Raw genomic sequence first — 23,471 nt, 5'->3', positions numbered from 1 at the left:
ATACTTTTTTATCTTTGAGAGAGTAATATTGTCAAAATTTATTTTATAGTTGTATTGATCACATTTAATTATCTTTTGTTATTTCTAATAAATAAATAAGCTATATATTATAGACATGTGAATTGATTTTATTTATTTATTAATAATATAAAATTTAATGAAATTGTTAATATATATTTTTTATATAATGTAAAAGAAAATCCCTCCAAATTTACCTGTGCGATCCCAGGAATCATACGGATGCTATCTAATATAGTACTAATTTTAGGATTACACGATAAACACTACAAATATCTCTTCTTTTGTACATAGGATTTCAAGACATTGAATGTATGGAATTTTTACTGCAATTATATTTTGAAGTACTTTTTTTTAAAATAGATATTTTGAAGTTTGAAGTATTTAAAATAAATATTATTAGTTAAATTAAAACAATCTCTATGTACCAACAAATTAAAACAATCTATCATAAGCTAATATACATGTTCGGTACTCGGCAGTACATTTTATTAGAATTTTTTTTTTAAAAGCCAACTGAATTTTTTTATAACACCAACTGAAAAAAATAAAAGTGAGTAGATATTTTAGTAGAATATAAACCTATGAAACAAATGTAACTTGTTTTGGAATTAACAAATTAATTTAATATTTGTGAAAAATAATTGAATATTATTAATTTAAATATAATTGAATTCAATTAATTTTATATATCTGTTTTTTTATAAGTTATGTATTTATTTAACATTGATTTATTTGTTATGCTTTTCTATGAATCAAGAAAAAATAGTAGTTTTTGATAATAATATTACATTGCAGTAATTGAATAATGAAATTACATCAGGAATTAATCTAATTTATTACAAAAATTATTAAAATAAAGTTAAATGAACATAAATACTTTTTTTCTCTAAAAAAAATCATTTCTCTCTTATGTAATTTGAAATAGAAAGTAAAAAAACATGAATTACAAAAATTTAACTTTAGTGACTGTTATTGGTTAATTTTCCAACTAAGCTCAATTATTCTTTTAACTAAAAACATATGAACTCTCAATATTTTTTATGTTACTTTTTTTTTTTGTTAGGGAGGAGGAATCATAACCACGGTTTTTCTTTCCCTCTTTTCCTTATCTTTTTATCACCCAACCAACTTAAAGTTTATAACTCCTATATAGACTCTCAAGTTTATTTTATGAATTAATACAAGTTATTTAAGGGTCAATGGTAATTTCATTTTTTGTCAAACAAATATCACATTGACAAAAAAAAAAAAAATTGGTCATTGCACTTGTTCTCTTCTAATTTAGTAAAACAAAAATAACAATTTTATAGTGAAACAAAAATCATTATTTTGAATTAAAAAACAGTTTTGATGTGAATGTGGTGCTTAAAACACCACTTATTCTAAAACGTACCAAATTTTTATTTCCTGCATGCCTCATGGATGCGCCCTTGCATTTTTAGTCCTACTATTCTATTTTTAAATTTTACTCTGAAATTTTTACTAGTGGAGAAACCAATGCCTTCCAAATAAGAAATAAAAAATATATTAAAATCAGGTTAGTAGTGAACAATATTGCACCGAAAGTCGATCATCAAAGTAAAGACAACTAATAAACTAGTAATTGTACCAAAAAAATATTGTTACATTTTCAGTAACCTTTTACAACTCACTGTAGAATTCATGATCAGCGATGAGACACGATAGTCCTTGTTTTCATGTCAATCAATTCTCCAAACATTTAGGCAACCCAAGACTTTGCATGAGCGATTACATATTCTGGAAGAGATTCAGGGGTCTACCATAGCCTTGTGGATAGAACAGGAAAGAAATGGTGAGTGGAAACAAATATCCACACAATACATTAAGAGGTAACTATCCTTAGTTAAAAGTTCACAACTTTAGGACCCTCCTTCTTCTTCTTTGGTTTTACAGGGTCTTCAGTTGACTTTGCTAGCTTTTTCTTGTCTCCACTATGTATGTCATCTGTCATGAAGTCATCCTCAATATCATCCCCGCTGACAAATTTGGTAACCTGACCCATGGGCCTCTCATCAATTCTCATCCCTGAAAGAAAGAATATTTATCAACCATATTTGATTTAAGCACCCTTCTTCCATGTGACTATCAATGCTTAGCAATCTAATTATCAGAAGAAATCATAGCTGAATGCCATTAAATTGGAGACACACAGAAAGTGCTCAGGCTGAGCACACAAATCACTCCAAAAATTTGAGTTCATTTTCAATTTCTATGAGGAACAATTTGTTTTTTTTTAGATATACTTCAACCCACTGCCAGACATCTAATAGTCGCACATATTACTACCCCTTTGTTACAATGTCTCTTCATGGGCGAAATCTCAAACAAGGATTGCAACAAAGACACTGATTAGTGATTACTTTAAATAAGAACATTGCACAGTTAATTAAATAAAATAAATGAAGATCAACATCTAATAAAATGAAGAAGGCTGGACTGTCCATGTCCTAATAACAATCAAGTTTCAAGCCTATCACAACTGACAATCATTTCCCATAATATTCTATATATAAAGAATAGATTTTAACATTTGTGATGATGACTGATAAGCAACCAAGCAAAGTCATACAGTTTACCACCAACAAACTTTTGTAATCTCAAACTCCGATATGAAGAGAACAGTTTATCCAGTTTGGTTAGCGACTTCATGATAACCCCCAGGACTAGTTAGTATCTATTTTAGAACCAAAATAATAGAATAATAGATAATAGATTTCAGAGCCAAAATATCACTAATTGTGGAGGCGCAGTTGCATTGCAACTGTTCTAATTTATCCCAAGGTGGCCAAGGTAAAAAATTAGTGCACTTTCACTACTTGCAATTAGTTTACATTACAGTCAGAAATTATTAATATTGTATATTGAATCAACTGCCGCCAAATAGCAGCAAAACAGGACTAGTAATATCAACCATTTTTAGAGAAGTTAATAATTGAAACATGGATGCCAAGCAGATTAAAAAAAATGCAGCACTTGATATCAAAACCAGTAATATAGAAGTAGAAAATCCATTCATCTTTTTCCGAAAAAACTTACATCCATCAGCAGGCCTGTTAGCAGCAACAGATCCACTCTTCCCTTTGTCAGGGCAATCCTTTGCCAAATGTGTCACACCACCACATATTTTACAGCAACCACCCTAGTGTAAATAAATAGTTGTATCAGATTAGACACGCCCGACAGGGGACAAGTTTTGTTGATTAAACTAATATAATTATATATTTTACAGGGTGCGGCACTAAAGGAAATAATAATACCTTTGGATAAATGCCATGAGTATTTTGAGGACAGTTTTTACTCAAGTGTCCACGTTGATTACAGACAAAGCACTCAGCAAACTTTGTCCCTCCTGCTTCAATGATGGCACACTTTATATCATCAGAAAATACATTAAAGAACACATAAGCACTCTATTAAAATATAAATTGAGAAGATGAGATTTTATCAAAGGCAGACCATAAAATCCCTGACCATTAGGAGGTATATTTACAACTGTACATATAGCAGAGAAGACAGTAATTACACAGTAGTAAAAATAAAGCAGAAAGAGCCTTCACTGAGGAACACTGAAGCAACACAGAAAATGCAGAATATGAGACAATAATGATGTGTGCTTGTGTGTTCTTCCTCTGTCTAAAGAGAAAACAACCAAGAATTATTACTAGACTATTAGAACCTTGACTAAGGAGCACTGAAGCACTCTAATTTTTTATACTTTACTAAAGCTAAATCCCATGATTTGCCAGAAAACTGCATGCATTTCATTCACAAAAAGGAGATAATCTAACCAGCTGCAATTCATTGCAGAATGTATGGCCATAAAAGGCAGTTTTAATTAATGATTGAATTTTACTAGGGGACCAAAATAAAAAAAATCCATTTCTCCTATTAATTATACAGAAAATGTTCATGGCTTGCTTAGTTTGAGAAAACATTCTATGTTGTTATTTCCTGCTTCAACAAATAATTACAAAAAAATAACACCTTATTTTCATTTTATTTCTTTTTATAGAATAGACAGTGAAACAACAAAATCATGTTTTACTATTTTCTATCCAAATATGTGATACTGATAACAGGAAACAAAATGAAAACAAAGTGACATTTTGTAATTATTTGTGAAAATAATTAATTAAAACAGAAGACATCTGACAAAGACAAAATGTTTCATTCCATAATCATGTTATCAGTGCACATGTAGAAACATTAAAAATTTGCGGTTACAGATATCGTATAATCTGTGAAACAGGTCTACAGATTTAATCACATCACCATTTAATTGTAAGGTGCTGAGGTTATTTAGTGAACAACTTATCTCTTGACAATTCTTACACAACTAGAGTCAAAGACAAAGATAGTGAAACTTTATAACTTCTAGTATATACCATTATCTATCCATCTAGTTCCCATCTGGAAGACCTTAATTACAGCCTATTTGAACTTATGACACAAGCATTTGTGCAAGTGTCTGGAAGAGCTTATGCAAATAGCTTTTGATATGTGCATAAGTTGTTTTGAGCTCCTTTAAGTTCTCTAAGATAGCTTTTACCACTTATATAAAAACCTAACCGTCTGTACCTATTTCCCCTTCAACTAAAAAAACAGCTTGTGTAAGTACTTATTCAATAAGACCTTAAGTGCATGTTTGATTTGCAGTTGGAAATGCTACAACGCGTGTTTTTCAATGCAAATCCAACGGATGAAAGCAAAATGATCACAAAAACAAGGGTCCCGATCCATTGGCAAAATTACTTTTACCTCAAACGTAATTCTGCAACTACAAACCAAACATGCTCTAAGTTGATTATTCAAACGGCCCCTTAGTGTAAAGTAACAAGCCCTAGAGGACAACCAGAAATCTATACGGAACTGCTTCGTATAGATTTCAAATTTCAATCGAAATCTCTAATACTTACAATGTTAAAGCCATATCATATCTTACTTATCCGGTTTTCACAATTTCAGACACATGTGACGAAAAAACAATAAAAAAAAAAAGTAAGTTTATATTGAGTATTAACAAACCTTCTTGAAGAGGGTGCAGACATTGTGTGAGAGCGTGACCATTTTCCCCACAGTTATAGCAATACTTGGCATCCTTGGCGCCATCTAGTACCTCAGGGCAGTTCTTAGCTCTATGACCGCGTCGTCGACACCGCAAACATATCTGCAGAAAACGACACCACCAATCATGTTAATTGATGTTCACGAAAACGAAGGTTAACATTTGGAGTGGGGAATACTGAATAGAAAACCTTGTTCTTTTCCCATTCGGCCTTTTCGGGGCAGAGCTTGGCGATGTGGTCCATGGCCTTGCAGATGAAACAGCTCTCGCCGGGCTTCATGCCGGGGACTCTGAGAAGGTGTCTTTTTCTGGAGCCGGGCTTGGGCTCGGGCCTCTTGCGCTTGAAAGCGCTGTTTTTGTTCTTCTTTTTCTTCTTGTCGGGGTCTTTGGGGGGTGTGGGCTTGGGCTTCGGAAAGAGCTCAGGGTGTTCCGATTTGTATCGCTTCCGAGCGAGTCGCTGCCTTTGGCTAACCATCTCTAACCTCAGGCCAAGCTGCCGCTGCTGTCACTCTGCAATGCTTGCGGCGACGCAAATCCAAAGGATTCTCCTTTTCCCATTTATTTATTTGCTTGGTTTTTTACCTAGTCTGGCAGTAATAAATTGTTAAAATAATAAAATTTATTTAGATTTTAAAGATTTTTACACTCACCTTATGAAGTTTTTTTTATTATTAAAAAAAAAATCAGGTGAATTGGATCTCGGAAATTCACTTAAAAGAGAAGCCTAAAGGCTGTTGTGAAAATTTCTAAACACTATAATAATCTAATTACATAATATTTTTGTTATTATTATTTCACTAATTAATTATGTTGTTTGCAATTAATTGTCTTGATATTACAGCTTTTGGGTCATTAGTGATATTTGGACCCGAAGTCCAATTAGTAATTAATTTCCAAGTCTTATATTTTGCTTGAGGTGATTACTTCCTGCACCTTCTATTTTGCTTCATGTACCCCAAACACCCTAACAGACAATAATACCCCTCACCAGGCACCCTTCGTCTTTGCCTCGACAACTCAACACCTTCACGCCCTCACCAAGTTTCTATATACACAAGCACACCAACACCACCGCAACCCAACACTGAAATAAAATAAAATAAAAAGTATTGAAAAGAAATTTCCAAATTTTACATTCTGAAAGAGGCAAATGTTTTCGAAAAGTAATTTTTGGTGATGATAAAAGAAGGGATGCATGATATTGATGAACAAAAGCGACATAATAACGTACCTTAGGATAAAGATTTGACATAGTTGTAACATCTCTGACACGGATCCGATTTGACATAGTTGTAACATCTCCAGCACGGATGAAGACAAGGAGTGGTCGCCACTGCAAATGAGATGAGGCTTGAATAAGAAATGACTACTGCCAAGGTTCCAACAAGAGGAACATATAAATGAATCGAATACATATTGAAATAAAAGGGTCCAAAGATTATGTCATAACCAGAATATACAATTGAAAATAAACTTTAAAGATTTACTTTTAATTTAGAATCAATTTTTATAGCCCCAGGCTCTACTTGGTTGACTCATTTTTTCTCCTCTACTTTAATCCTCTAAGGATTCAGTGGATTAACACGAATCATAAAAGATTTAATTGAATATAGTTATCACATAGTAAATATAAAGCCAGTTAAAACATATGTATTTATCTTGAAAAATAACAATGATTCTTCTAAGAAAAACAATACAGAACAATAGCGAAGGTAATTAAGCAAATAATAGCACATCTTGTGAAAACCCCTAATCCTCAAAGTTTCCTTAATATTGATTTGGTCTATTTCACCATAACAAATACTCATCGTGTGATTTTAACATAATATTGGTCCTTTTACTTTTTAAGTATTTATATTTTAGGAATCCTTCTTAAATCAAACATGAAAATTAAAAAAGTATTTCAATACTGAGCTACGAGTTCATAAGGAATTTGGTATCTAATGGTCTATTTAATTTTTTAAAATGTTTTGTTTTGAATTTTTAATTAAAAATGCCACATTGCTTCTAATGTACGTGTTTCCTATTTTCAGATATTTGTAAAGGAAACATGGAAAACAATTTTTTTTAGCTCTTCTTGTTTATTGTATAAATCTTTGAAAGCACGAAACAACTTAGGTGACAATTTTATAATTTAAAAGTAAAAATATAAAATAAAAATAGAAGTATCCATGTCATAATATTTGCCTCTTTCATTGATTCATTTTATTAAATGAAGATGGGAGGTATGATAGGTTTCTTTTGGTAGTTTGCAAACGATGAATGCATCGATACTTGTTTATAGTCGGTCTAATTTTAATTTAATTTACTCCCTTTGGACTAGTATGTAAGAAAAAAGAAGTGATATTATAGGTTGAATATAAATATAAATAAATTTAATTAATTTTATTTTATTTAATGATATTATTTTTAAAATATTTTTCATTTATTTATAATTGTATATTCGATGATTTTTTATTAATAATATAAAGTTCCAATAAATATTATTTTAAAAATAATCCTATTTTTTATTTAAGAATAATAAAATTAAATGATGTAAACTAATTTTAATAATTAATGTAAAACTAATTATTTTTATTTATATACAAGTCCAGTAAAATATTAATGTAAGTTGGTGCATAAGTTAAACTGGATACCCTTTGTTGACTCACTTAATGAATTTAGGAATTAAGACACACTGCCAATATTTCATACTTGGAAAACTCACGTCCAAACGTTGCTTGTTATTACAGCATATATAGTGGCATGTTTTTTTGTTCAGCACAAATATAGATAGATCGATGTATATAATAAGTTATTATGTCACTTACCTGTTGATGAGAAAGTGCAACCAGATTCCCAAATTAATGTCTCATCACTCATCAGTCATTGCCTTTGCTTTCACGTACATCAGGCAAAGATAATTATAGAACTATTCATAACAAGGAAGACTTAATTAAGCAATTTAGTAGCACAAAGTCATAAACCACTCCAACTTCCTCTTACAATGATTATTTTGTAGTTGGGCATTGGATCCATTAAAATAAAATAATGAAAAAGGTCGTAACTTTGTCATGAAGGGTTTTGTGATCACTACATCTGCTCTCAATGTTACTGTTGGATGACTCCTTTGCTTCTATTCTTATATATCCAAGAGAAAAGGACCCTACATGTTTTATGGTTTTTTTTCTCAATGGGTCCACTATCAATCTTTGGCTAGAGTGAAAGAAACGTCTGCACACCCTGGTGGAACTTTGAGTACACTAACTGTCATTTTGATGATAGAGATGAAATCAAGGCCAGCACGGACTATATAAAAGTATGTATATCCAAATATGGTCCATTATGGTCATCAGTTTAGAATTTGCGTCTGTAATATGTGCAATGCTAATCCAAAATTCAAGTACAGTGATATATAGCAGACATGAAAGTACATTTTGGTTGAAATGGTGCATCAATATTAATTCACAATCCCGACACACCAGTAGTCGTTTTGATAACCAAATCTTGCTTGGTTCAGTTTAGATCACAAATAATAATAATAATAAAATCTTTCAACATTTCGGCAAATCTCCCTTGATATCTCTCTTTTTTTTTTTTATAAACGGACTCTCTGTGATTATTTGAAATACATTATACTGATAATTCTAATATATTTCACTCATTATTATCCAAAAAATAAAGACCATGTATAATTTTAAGAAATCTCGAGATGTGCTAATATAAAAAAAATTTAATTTCTATGCAGTGTACAAAAATTGCACACCGTCAACCGGTTGAAAATAATCATTGGTGTGTTTTTAAAAAAAATATTAATTTTTTGATAAATTGTATACACCATTTATTCATAATAAAATTAATGACATTTCTAACAAATAACTATTTTCGAAGTCATGCATGATAATTAAACTTATATATAAAAACTCCGCTAAGAACATGTTGAAAACTTGTTTGTGGGTAAATTCTAAAAATATGTTTTAAAGTAATAAAGATACGGGCTTTTATGTAATAAGCTTAACTTTATCTCTTTAATTTTTGAGCTGTTAAATATGTAACCAATTAAGCAGCCAACAATGTGTCAAATGTCCCCCCTCTAAATTAACATGAAAGATCATGCTAGTGTTACTGTTCATGAGTGGACCGAAAAAAGAAATTGACATCAACCATTGATTGCCCATTGCCAACATATTATAGTAATTTGAATATTAATTCCACGAGAAGTTTGAATGATATATTCGGGTAGGGTTATCAGTGGTTCTCTTAAGTTTGAGACTAAGGACATTCTTCAAGAGGAAAAAAAGAAATAACAAACTTAAGCCTGAATGTTCTACGTTTTATTTAGTGCTTCTTGATATGTAAAGACCTATAAAATATGTATAATAACCGCAATCCCACTATAATAACCGCTACAATAACCACTACAATAACCACCACAATAACTACTTCTAGAATGACAACTACCCCTATGGCAAGTTTCCATGACAGAGCATCTTCTTCCTAACATTTAATTGTTAGCAGTGGTTCCCTTGAGTTCGAGACTAAGGGCAATCTTCAAGAGAAAGAAAGGAAATAGAAAACTTAAGCCTGAATGTTCTACGTTTTATTTAGTGCCTCTTGATATTTAAAGGTCTATCAAATATGTATAATAACCGCAATCCCACTATAATAATCGCACTCCCACTATGATAACCGCTACAATAACCACCATAATAACTACTTCTAGAATGACAACTACCCCTATGACAAGTTTCCATGGCAGAGCATCTTCTTCCTAGCATTCCCTAACCCATCAAAAACACCTTGTCCTCAAGGTGTTGGGTGCAGAAAACAGAACCTGGATCCCAAATGAAAATGGGTGTAAGAATCAGTGCCTGAAGATGATTGCGGAGACAGAGCCCTTTGGCAGCGAAGAGAATGGTGAAGAGGAGGAGAAGGAAGGGATGGTTGAGATTTGTGTTCCTGACCGTGGCAGCACACACAATAGAAAGGGAGAAACGAATGTCGAAGAGAAGGATGTTGCGACTGAATGGCTTTGTGTGGGACCGGTTACTGGCAGCTGGGAAGGGGTCGGAGGAAAGTGTGTGGTGCTTGTTAACGGGAAGGTGAAAAGTTGTCATGGGAAGGGGAGGCAACGTGGTTTCTACTGTTGGTGGAAACAGTATGGTTTTTGCTGTTGGTGGTGGTTTAGCAGAGGAAGAAGATGGGTTGGTTACCTTGGGAAGCAAAGGCGGCATAGGTGGTGACTTCGCAAAGGCAGAAGATGGAGAGGGTTGTCTGGGTACTATGATATTCAGTATCCGAAGAATGTCATCAAGTTTGGAAGCAATGGAAGTTTGGGCTGCAGTAGTGGAAGTTTGGATTGCAGCGAGTTTGGTCATGGCGGCCTCAAGACGATCCACACAGGCGGTGGAAAGTTCGGTGTCCGCCATTGAAGAGTGGCAGGTTGGACCAATTGTTAGCGGTGGTTCCCTTAAATTCGAGACTAAGGACAATCTCTAAGAGGAAGTAAGGAAATAACAAATTTAAGCCTGAATGTTCTACGTTTTATTTAGTGCCTCTTGATATTTAAAGGTTTATCAAATATGTATAATAACTGCAATCCCATTACGATAACCGCTACAATAACCACTTCTAAAATAACAGCTATTCTTATGACAAGTTTCCATGAGATAACATCTTTTTCCTAACAGAATTGTACATGAAAACGCAAAGAAAACTATCATTGATTGATACAACTAGACACAACATACATGATACACCATAGTACTACACAAAAACTTGGTATTCAAGTAGAAATTATTTTTGTGATTGTGCAGAAAAGTCACAACATTTTGAAAGCGAAAAAGATTGTTCCCTTCATCACCAAGTAATCAATTCCAATTTAAACGATAAAAGAAAAATACTAATTTCTTATTAGGGATAAATAAACCAGTCAACCCTTGAAGGTGAAGAAGCAGTGACAGAGCAAATCTGCTCCCATCCACAAGTAAGCATAAACAAAATGCTTTTCCTAGACTAGACAGAATTAGAACAAGTGCAAATCACATGATCCAGCCCCGCAATCACGTGCCACTGTTGCCAGCTTTTCATGCTCCCACATGCACAACGCGCGTCATAATCACGCGCCAACCAAGAGCGTACGGTTCCGTTTTAGAAACCTGCAGTCGCTAACCGAAGCGTGTCAGAGCAGGCAAGGCACATCCCCCAACGCATTAACGGCCCGAATATCACAAAATCCCACCCCGCCACGTGTCCATTTCAAATCCCATCCAACGCCAAGAAATACTAAGAACAACAAAACCTTACCGCAGTAGAAAAACCGCCCATAGAAGATTAAAAAATTACCGTCGCTTTTCAAATTTTAAATTCCCCCTTAAATCCAACGGCTCCGTCAAATCCCCCCGTTAACTGCTCAGCCCCACATAACGGCGTTACGACTCCGTCCTATAAAACCACTCTTCTTCTCGCTCCTTCTTTTCACAGACAAGGGTTTCTTCCGGGTTCACGTTTCACAATCACTTTTTGCGCTTCTCTCACTCACTCACTCTTCTTCTTCCTCTTCGTGTGGTTTTCTTTCTCGAACTCGAACGAAGATGCGTGAGATTCTTCACATCCAGGGAGGGCAATGCGGGAACCAGATCGGAGCCAAGTTCTGGGAGGTGGTGTGCGCGGAGCACGGGATCGATTCAACGGGGAGGTACCAAGGGGACAACGAGTTGCAACTCGAGCGAGTCAACGTCTACTACAATGAAGCGAGTTGCGGAAGGTTCGTGCCTAGGGCGGTGCTCATGGATCTGGAGCCAGGGACCATGGACAGCGTCAGATCTGGTCCCTACGGTCAGATTTTCCGGCCAGATAACTTCGTCTTTGGACAGTCCGGCGCCGGAAACAACTGGGCCAAAGGTCACTACACCGAAGGCGCTGAGTTGATTGACTCCGTTCTCGACGTTGTCAGGAAGGAGGCAGAAAACTGTGACTGCCTTCAAGGTATAACTTACTCTAACTCCCTGCGCTATTTTTAGGGTTCTTGCGTTTCAGCGCTTGTTGTTTCGATTTGAGTTTGTTTGTTAGTGTTATAAGAGTTGTTTGTATGGTTGAGTGGGAATCGATGGTCTCTGTGGTGTTTAACTTGTACTGTTGCAACGAAGCAGTTAAGCTAGAGTGTTTGTAGGATAAGTCTTGATCTGGAAAATCACTCGGTGGATTTTGCTGGTTTTGAAGTGTAGTAATGTTTACAGTTAATTAATTGCCCAAGTTTTGTGAGACGTTGTTAGCGTTGTTTTCCGCTGTTTTGTATTTGCTGAAAAGAAAATTAGCGGAAATGGTTAGGTGTGTATGCTATTATCTATGGTGTTCGTTAGTTTTTAATTTGTGATTTGTGTGAAGACATGCTTGAACCATGAGTTAAGAATGGTTGAATTGAACCAATTCCTCGAGTTTGTGTGTAATACTGAAATTTTTGTGCTCCGATGTTTTTTTATTGGTAATTGCTAAGTAATTAGGGTTCTAAAAAAAGTTTGCGTGAGTTTCAGGGTTTCAGGTTTGCCACTCTCTCGGTGGTGGAACTGGTTCTGGAATGGGAACACTGTTGATCTCAAAGATCAGGGAAGAATACCCTGACCGAATGATGCTCACATTCTCTGTGTTCCCATCCCCTAAGGTTTCTGACACTGTTGTTGAGCCTTACAATGCAACCCTATCAGTGCACCAGCTCGTTGAGAATGCAGATGAATGCATGGTTTTGGATAACGAAGCTCTCTATGACATCTGCTTCCGCACGCTTAAGCTCACCACTCCAAGCTGTGAGTTCATCTCACCAATTCTTCTATTATATCTTTGCTTGTGCTGCTCTTTCACCTCTTTGATTTGCTTACTGACATTGTGATTTTGTTGTTGTTTCTTAAACAGTTGGGGATCTGAACCATCTAATTTCAGCCACCATGAGTGGTGTGACATGTTGTCTTCGTTTCCCTGGGCAACTCAACTCAGATCTTCGCAAACTTGCTGTGAATCTCATTCCCTTCCCTCGTCTGCACTTTTTCATGGTGGGTTTTGCCCCACTCACATCTCGTGGTTCCCAACAGTACAGAGCTCTTACTGTACCCGAATTGACCCAACAAATGTGGGATGCTAAGAACATGATGTGTGCAGCTGATCCTCGCCATGGTCGATACTTGACAGCTTCTGCGATGTTCCGTGGTAAGATGAGCACAAAGGAGGTTGACGAACAGATGATCAATGTTCAGAACAAGAACTCATCATACTTTGTGGAATGGATCCCCAACAATGTGAAATCCACTGTCTGTGATATCCCTCCAACTGGTTTGAAAATGGCATCAACCTTCATTGGCAACTCTACCTCTATTCAAGAAATGTTCAGGAGGGTGAGTGAGCAATTCACAGCTATGTTCCGCAGAAAGGCCTTCTTGCATTGGTACACTGGAGAAGGTATGGATGAAATGGAGTTTACTGAAGCTGAGAGCAACATGAATGACCTTGTGTCCGAGTACCAGCAATACCAAGATGCAACTGCTGATGATGAGGGCTATGAGTATGAAGATGAGGAAGAACCTCAGGAAGATGAGGTTTAAAACAATAGTAGTGATTTGCAGGGTGTTCTTGTTTGTGTTTTGTTGTGATACTCTGTTAATGTTGTGTTTTTTTCATCCCTTGACCTGAATATCTTTTTCGGGATTTTGGATTGTTTTGGGGCACTCTGTGTCTGTCTTCGTGGCTGGATTTCGTAGTGTTTAGGGATTTTATTTTTCTGCTTGTTTTCATTATTGTTAACATGGTGCCCTCTGATTGAAACGTAGTTGATATATTCTTATTAACTATTTGGATATCATTCTTCATGTCAAGGGGTTTGATCCTTGCACCACAACTTGTTTGGATTCCCAGTTTTAGATGGTTTTTCAATCGTTTTTTAAGGGTGGTGCGTGAATTGGCAATGCCAAACATGGATGTTTGTTATGTATTTGGATAACATAATTATGTTGCTTTACTTGAAAAATTAATCCTTAAAATAATAGTGAAGTTTAACACAACTGTTTGGATAACACTAGGAATTCCCCCAAAAGCTAATTGATCCTTAAAATTTCTTATTTTAGTTGTGATTGTGGTTTGCTTTCCATATCGTCCAAGATAAACCCCATAAAAGCTAAAATAAAAATTTACGAGTTTTTATCAAGCATGATTAAATATTTACCTATTTTACATTTAACTAAGAGATATAAAGTGATAGAAGAAGGGAGAAAGAAACAAAGAAGAGGTTGTGAATTTAAATTCTTCCTGTAACATTTCTAATAAAATTAATATTTTAAAAAAAAAAATGATCATTTAACTTAATCATTTACTATCTCCAATTTCATGTGTAAAAAATAATAAAATAATATGTTTCTTATAATAAAATAACAACCCGTTATGACGTGTATATTTGTTGTTTGCTACTGTGTTAATGCTTGCACGGACTGAAACTTCCAGAATATATATATATATATATATATATATATATATATATATATATATATATATATGTAGTGTAGTCAGAATATATATATTTTTTGGACAGAATATAATTTTTTGCTTAATATAGTCAGAATATAGCATTCTCTAATCTCTATCATGGAGACTCAGCAAAAAAATAAAATAAAATCATGGAGTTCTTTTTTAAAAAACAAAATATAAATTCCACTACGGAGTTTGAGTGCCCGTGATTGTGATTGTAAACATTCTAATTCTAATTCCTGACCCGGTACATTTTGCCTATAGCTAGTTCAGAGGCCCACGAAGTTATGTTTGGTAATAACTAGAATTCTGACAAGGTTGTTCCAGTGCTTAATTCCCTTGTTTACATTGTCCCGACGACAACAAGCTGGATTCAGAAATAAATTAAACGAGAGGTCGAAACAAGATTAATAACAAATATTAATTAAATCATACTAGTTAAAAAGTATATCATATTATTTATCTATGTTATATGTTAAGTTCTGTAAGTCATTCTTTTATATACCAAAAGTCTTCAATAATACAAAATATGTATCAAATATTTCAACGACCTGTTATCAAACAATCAATTAAAAATTCATCTTCCATATTATTTTTGAGCTTATTTTTAACCGTTACAAATGATCTCTTAATAGTAGCAGTTAAAACCAGAAAATTCAATACCAAAAACAATAAATAATCAATCAAAGCATAAGTGAAATATTTCTCCAATCCTTGCGTAGCTCAGGAATTATTGACAAATTTGTCAATTAAAAGTGAAAAGGAATATCAAGTTTACTATGTTGAGGTTAGGGTCTTTTTACTTTGTTTTTATTTTCTGCTTTTATTTTTTATTTATAAAATTTTCACTTTATTTTTAACTTATTTTTCGTTTTTAAATATTTTTATATGAAACTCAGAATACAAAAAAAAAATTGATTGTTTCTTGTACAAATATTTAAAAACACGAAATAATCTGAAAGCAATGTGACGGCTTTGTAATTAAAAGTAAAATAAAAAATAGAAAATATTTTCTCAAAAACAAATGAGTTGTTATATTAAAAGATGCAACCTCTTGTTCAGTAAATAATCATCTAGATAATTTTTTTATTATCAATTCATAAAAAAAAATTCACATTGAGTGATTTGTAAAAATTTTATATTAAAGGTGAACTTAAAATAAACAATCCTATCATATTATTACAAATTTTACTATTAAACTCTTGTAACCGAGTATCAAGTGTAGCAATCAACAAAGTAAGACAATAGTAATCATCAATTGTAATACGAACAACAATTTGATGAGCTTTATTAGAGGTTTAGTAAAGAATATATTGTATGATCAATTGCGGTGTGAACAAAGAATATTTTAAGAACCTTTAAAAAAATAACAAGCTAAAAAAATTAGTAGGTAAAATTATATTTTTGGTCCCCCTACTTGTCTCCAATTTTGATTTTGGTTCTCTTGGTATATTTAGTCATCCAATTATGTTCAATCCCGTAGATGTGATTCCTAATTTCAGATTTAGACGTTGCCTATTACAAATGAATGCTGATTGTCACATATCATGTTCTAATTTGACGATGACAACAACAATACATTTTTATCGTTTATAGAGTTAATATCCAATCAGGATGTAACACGTGACTATCATTGTTTTATCAGTACTTGACACGTCAACATTCCTTCTAACAAACTAAATCTGGACTTGAGAACTACATTTACAAGATTGAATATAATTAGAGGATTAAATGTGTCAATAATTTTAAGGAGAACCAAAATCAAAATTGGAGACAATTAGGGAGACTAAAAATACAATTTTATCAAATTATTAAGCTATTTAAAATTTCCTCTATTTGTTTTTTAAGGAAAATTTTCCTTTATTTAATAGGTGATAACTTTCGTTATTACCTCTAAACAAACATTCTTAAAATGCCAGACATCAAATCACACCGATGGAAATCTTTAGCCATAAGCGACTACATCATTAATTTGTATATATTATTTGAACTTAAAATTAATTAATAATTTGATATATAATCTATTTTAAAAAATGTATAAGTGAATTAAAATTGCAAAATAAGGTGTGACATGTTTCCTTGAGGCCTCAAACTTGATAAAACTTGATGCCAATAGGGTTGAGTTACAAATATTAATCCTACCTCTTTAAAACTTGAACACGAGATGAGTTGGGTGGAGCTAAAATTCCCATTGAGAGTGTGTTGACATTTTATTTTACTTTTGTTGATTATTTTTGTGCAAATGTCTTAGCACCTCTGAGCCCAATAGATCCAAGAGGCACATCCAGAGGCCCACTTACCTCAGAAATTTCGTGTAATTCCTACTGACATATAACCACAAGAGAGCATATTTTTACTAGCACTACACCAAAATTCTTGTAGCAGAAAAATACAAATTCAGTTGTAGTATTAGCATTTCTGTTAGAATCTTTTACCAGACAAGGTTGTTAATTTGTTGATGAATTGCAGATGGCCAATATACAACAACGGTCTTTATACCTCTGTAATGTCTATAAATAACATCAACAATGAATGAAAATATATGAGAATTTGCCCAATTACTTTAGGGGGTGTATTGGATTAAGATTTCAAAGAATTTTAAAAGACTTTTTTATGATTAAAAAGTCTTGTAGTATTCAATCAAGACTTTTATAAAATATAAATAAATATTGTGGTATTCAATTAAGACAATAAATATTTTTTTTTCAGGGCAACAAAATCTGTTGGTATTCAATTGAGATTTCTTACCACTTTTAAAATGTCTTTTGGTATTCAAAAGTAAATAGATTTTGATGGATTCTTCTGTAGAATGGATTTTGAGAGACTTTTTAGTTAGAAATACACATAAAATACTCCTCCAACAATCTCACCCAAACCCTTGAGACTTTTCATAATCTTCCAAAGATTTTTTCTTCTCCTGCCGAACAAGACACAAACCACTACCAGGTTCATTCTCTTACAACTTTTCAATCAATTTTACCTATTTTTTTAATGGCAATCGATAGTCAATATTGTTCATACTATATGTATATTACGCAAATCAAAAGAAAAGGGTGCTGTATATGCTTCAAGATTTCGTATTCATATTGTTTTCAACGTCCAGGCAATGAATATGCATCAAAAGAATGGCAATTGATATGCATCAAGATTTCATATTGCTTTTTTTTTAGTACTGTATATGCAAATCAAAATAAAAAACTCTTTTTTTTTTTTTCTGTTTCTTCAACTTGTTTTTTTACAACGTCCATTATTATTATTATTATTTTCTTGTGTTATTATTAAAATGTTAATTATTAATGTGTTATTATTATTTTTTTGACAACGTGTTATTATTATTATTATTGTGTTAATAATTTTTTAATTGTTATTGTGTTATTATTATTGTTATTTTGTTAATAGTTTTTTTTTAAAATGATTTTATGATATATGAGTATTATTTTTATGGAAAATGCTAACATGTGCCCTTAAGACACTTGTTAGTGTATTATGTATAGAAATTTTGTATTGAAAGTTGTGCAATTTACTTTTTTAAAAGTCAAAAATTGTTGTTTTTAAGACATAGTTACTATTGGAAGTATCCTTAACATGTGCCCTAAGTGCGCATGTTAGCATGACCCTTATTTTATTATTAGGTAGTTTTTTATTGGTTTTTCTATTGAATTGTATATTATTCGGGATATAGTCACTATACTTTTGACAATTAGGAAACAATAACTATTTTTGTCAAATAAAAAATTACTTAAACACAAGAGCAGGAACGAGAAGATGCTAATATATGGAGGACTAATATAGGTTCAGATATGTGGAGAAATGCTAATAATTAGGCGAACATGAAGTGAGAATCACTTTGTTATTATTTTTTTAGGCAATAATGACTTTGTTATTAAAAGGTTTAAAATTTCTATCGTTTTTATTTTCTTTATTCAAACATTATAATTTATTTATCATCTTTTTCATTCACTTTTGTAACTTCCGTTATTTTTTTTGTTTAAAATGTATTAATCTTTCAAAATCTTAAAAATCCATAAAGTGCTTTGAAATCTTAAAAATCTGTGTTGAAATCCATTAAAATCTTGGGTTAAGAATCCTGATTGTAAAAAGTCTTTTAAAAAAAATCTTTTAAAATCCCACAAAATCAATACAATCCCACATAATCTTTTAAAATCTTCAAGATTGTTTTTGTCAAAATATTCTCTCAAAATCCCAATCCAATACACCCCCTTAGTCTTCATAGTTAGTAGATAACATACCTAACAAGTGGTCCGACCTGCTGCCACTATGCTGGAACACAACACCCAGCAAACCTCCATCGAACATCTTGAAGAAGCCGTCGCCCGACTCACACAGAGTCACCCATTTCTTTCTCAGAACCAAACCTCCCTTGTCCAGGCCCAAATAGACATGAACCTCAAGATGGACTCCCTTCTGGAACGTCTTGCAAACCTTACCCCTATCCCTACCTCACCTAAATTCACACCAACCCCTACACTAGCTAGCTGTTCTCGCTCTCACATGAAACTTGAAATACCCCGTTTTGATGGCAGCGACCCTATGGGGTGGATATTCAAAGCTACTCAGTTTTTCGAATATCAAAACCTCCCCGATCAAGAGAAAATCATTGTTGCTAGATTTTATATGGAGAGTCCCGCACTCTCGTGGTTTCAATGGATGCACCACAATGGGTTCCTCATGACCTGGCCGACATTGCTTCAAGCAATTGAATCTCGATTTGCCCCTTCGTTTTACGATGACGCGACGCACTTTTCAAATTGCAGCAACGTGGCATTGTCTCCAATTACCTCACGGAGTTCGAATGACTAGCAAACCGCATCGTCAGCCTTGCTCCTCCTTTTATCCTGAGCTGTTTCATTTCCGATTTATTACTGGAACTTCGCTGAGAGGTCCAAGCTCTCCAACCAATTTCGCTCCCACAGGTCGTTGCCTTAGCACGTCTCCAAGAGGATAAACTCCTGGATCGATGTCGAGGTTCTCGACCGTTTTACCCTGCCCCACAGATGCTGGCCGCTTCCCCTACATCAGCGCCTGTACTTCCAAGTAAACTACCCTTTAAACGTCTGTCGTTTGAGGAAATGGCCGTTCACCGCGATAAGGGCCTTTGCTACCACTGCAACGACAAATGGGTCACTGGCCACCGTTGCAAACCCTCCCTTCATTTCCTTATCGCTGACGAAGACGGAGAGATCGCAGATACCTCTATCCCACCCGAGGAACCTGCTGATCCAAGCCTTCCGCAGTTTCCCCAAATCAGTCTAAATGCATTGGCCGAACTGTCAGTCCTGAAAACCTTCAGGATTTATGGCACTGTCCTTTATCACAAACTCGTCATTTTAGTTGACGGAGATAGCACACACAATTTTATCTAGACCAGGGTCGCTAAATTCCTCCACCTTCAACCATCACCCACAACACCATTACGAGTCATGGTCGGCAATGACAATTTACTGGAATGCGATTCAGTCTTCCCTGCTGTTTCAATTTCAGTTCAGGGACAACAATTTTCCGTGGACCTTATTAACCTTCCCATCACAGGTGCTGATATAGTGCTTGGCGTTCAGTGGTTAAAAGCACTTGGGCCGATCAGTACCGATTATTCCAGCCTCACCATGACCTTTTTGCATTTGGCGTTCAGTGGTATGTGACCATTTGACGCCACATATGCCACACGAAATCAACAAGCAGTTCTTCACATCAATGTGGAAGGTAAATTGGCATAACAAGCTTGGAGTATGGTGTGGGTAGCTATTTATTGGAGCCTATGATGTATGAGAAATGATATGCTCTTTAATAGTGGTGTTCTGTCATTTGAAGGGATTATGGATAAGATCAGAATCAAGTCTTGAAACTGGATGAATGCTAAACTGCCTAACTTTCGATACTCTTTGTTTGAATGGATCAATTCCCCAAAGCTGTGCCCTTCGAATCTGGATGTAGGTTATAACAGGGATGGGTAACCGTACCAGGCTAGGTGATGTGTACGTGGTGTTGTTGTAGTTGCTTACAGGTCATGTTGGCCTTGCTTTTGGTAGTTGTTCTTTAATTTTTGAAGTTAGCACTGTACTCCTCCATTCTCTGATGTATTTGTGTATGGAGTTGTGCTACATGTTATGTGACTTACATGTAACTTTGAAACTTGTAGGGGTTACATATATATGGAGTATATATATTATAACCCATTTGATGCATCCGCAACTCAATCAATCCACCACCCAACTTAACCGATAGACCAAACAGACGAAATATTAATATAGATTTACATATATCAATTTTCTTCTATTTGAAATTTTTGAACTCATCTGGCCATACAACTAGTGCTCAACCCTAATTCTTTATCCCATAGAAGTGCTTTGAGAAAACTACAATCTTTTCTGTGCTCCTCATATTCATATCCTTATAAAATTAGGGATGAAAAATCTATGGATGATTATACCATTTAGTCTTTGTTGTAATAAGATGACCGTTAACTCTTTTACGCATTATCTTATATGTATGACACATTCTTAATTTAATTCCTGTAAGTATAGCATGTTAAGAATGTGTTACATAAATGAAATATATATTAGGGAGGTTAAATGTGCCAATTGTCAAATCATTAACATTTAATAAGTTTTTATCAAAGGATTAAATTGAGAATACGTTAAACGTACAGAGACTAAATTACATACAGGCACCGAATTATATGCTTATCCAGAATTTTTTTATAAAAAAAATAAAACTAATCCTTAAACCTTTATTTTGATGGAACATCGAACTTGCCCACAAGCTAATACAATGTTAAAATTTATGGTTGGTCTATTTCAAGAATAATTTTCAATTGGGCAAAGTTATTTATTGGCAAGCTATTTGTTTCGGCTCCAGATAGTATTCAGCTGCTCAAGTTTGAGAAATGAAGTGTTCTGCTACAAGACGCCTCAGAATCTTGCCAGTGGCAGTCTTGGGTAAAGAATCAGTGAAGAAGACCTTTTTAGGGACTTTGAAGGCTGCAAGGTTCTTCTTGCTAAATCTCTGCACCTCCGCCTCATCAATGTTTGGTCCTTCTTTTGGGATGATTGCACAATTTATCTGTTAAAATGTTAGATATGATGAATAATTTGAACACAAATTTTCAGCACGTAGCAAATGCATCTAGTAAGGCCCCAGATTTCTGAACTATCTTTCTATTCGCAAGCTATTGGACTGGGTTTCAAATAAATTTTTGGTATCCTTGTAGTACCTATTCCCTTATATTTTTTTGTTTGACAGCTTTTTTGTTATTTTTAATTTGAATTTTTTAAATCAGGAAACAAATATAACCATACGAAAATGAGTGTCGTTATTCCAAGGAAAAGAGTATGCTCTGTGAAGACTGAAAAAAATTCTCTAACCACATCTATATAATATGATAGATACAAACAAAAAGGAAAGGGAACTTTCCCTCTCCCAGTTCAAGGACCACACTTATGATGCTTACGTAATGTTGGGCTTTTTCAGCCAAAAAATCTATATTCCTTAATAAGTATAAATTTTGTTTTTTTGGGTAAATACAACTGGGTGTATGCTCATGAGTTTACCATGTTTAATTTCTTTGTTTGTAAGGTTTATTGAGATCAAACTCATCAAAGTGTTTGCTTTTTTCCGTAGACAACTGGAAATATACCTATGAGTTTGTGACCTTTCTCTGCTTTAAAGGTTTATTGAGAACAAAGTGTGATTAAAGAAGAGATAAATAAAACAAGGGAGAGGCGGAAAATCAAAAGGAATAAAGGTAACAAGGACCATGAACACGATTCCTCTAAAATGAATTTTCTTTTGTCTTAAACAAACAATTAAATGTATCAACTTGATTTATATCATAACCTCAATTAAAATAAATGTACTTTTTACTGTAAACCCGTTTTATAAGAGAGGCATTTCCCCCTAAAAACACATACCTCTTCGCCATATTTGTCATCTGGTACTCCGAATGCAACTGCCTGAGCAATGTCTGGATGAGATAGAAGGACAGCATCCACCTCTAATGGTGATATTTTCTCCCCTTATTAAAACAAAGCAAAAAATTGCTTATATATGAAACGCCATAATATATACATATATGAAAAAAAGGAAAAATAATTTATAAAATAATTATAAAAAAATGTTGAAATCATACATATATGTACGGTTTCAACTTTTAATAATAAAAAGAAAATTAAAAAATTGAAATCATATATGCATATATAATTTTAGTGTAACAATTTTTAAAAAAATAAAATCGTGCTTTGAAGTATGATTCTTGAAAGTGAAATCATATTTTAAAGCACCATTTATTCATTTTCGTAATTTTTTTTAAATATACCCTGGTAATTAAAAAAAAATACCCATTATCATGCAAGAGCCAATAAAAGAAGAAAGGTGGAAGGGATTGTAAAGCGAACTAGTTTTAACGGAGGAAGACTAGGGAATTTTGTTTTCAAAAATTAAAAAGACCAGAGAAATTTAATCTACATGTTTAATGGATTTTTAACAAGACAAAATATAGATACGGTTTTTATATATTTTTAATATTACTTTTAATGACAAATAGAGTTTTAATTATATAATTTGCATTCCTTATATAAAAAAACATAGATAATTTACATAATAAAAATTTTCATTAAAAAACAAAAACGGTTAGTAAGATGAGTTTTCAGTTGTCATTGAAAAATAACATAAAAAGCATCTAGGTAAGTTTTATCCTTTTTATTAATTTAGTAACAATTAATTACGGATTTAATTCCTCTAAAATAAGAAAAAACATACAAATTCAAAAATAGTATGAAGAAAAATTTAATTTTAATATAAATAAATTAAAATATTTTATAAATTTATTTTATTCTTAATTTCCTTTGAATTATTTTTGTGT

The 23,471-nt window shown here is 33.4% G+C and overlaps 1 protein-coding gene across 1 annotated transcript; it reads left to right on the top strand.

Annotated features, from left to right (window-relative positions):
• The first annotated feature begins 11,552 nt into the window (after positions 1-11,552).
• Positions 11,553-13,920, top strand: LOC100788253 (tubulin beta-1 chain). The gene is made up of 3 exons (XM_003536419.5): positions 11,553-12,073; positions 12,619-12,888; positions 12,995-13,920. Exons 1-3 carry the CDS (start codon positions 11,680-11,682, stop codon positions 13,675-13,677), a joined length of 1,347 nt encoding a protein of 448 aa, XP_003536467.1. The 5' UTR covers positions 11,553-11,679; the 3' UTR covers positions 13,678-13,920.
• The last annotated feature ends 9,551 nt before the right edge of the window (positions 13,921-23,471 follow it).

This window comes from Glycine max, chromosome 10 (assembly GCF_000004515.6).
Source record: "Glycine max cultivar Williams 82 chromosome 10, Glycine_max_v4.0, whole genome shotgun sequence".
Classification (NCBI taxonomy): domain Eukaryota; kingdom Viridiplantae; phylum Streptophyta; class Magnoliopsida; order Fabales; family Fabaceae; genus Glycine; species Glycine max.
Note: the sequence above shows the minus strand (reverse complement) of the source record. Positions and strands in the feature narration are given on the sequence as shown.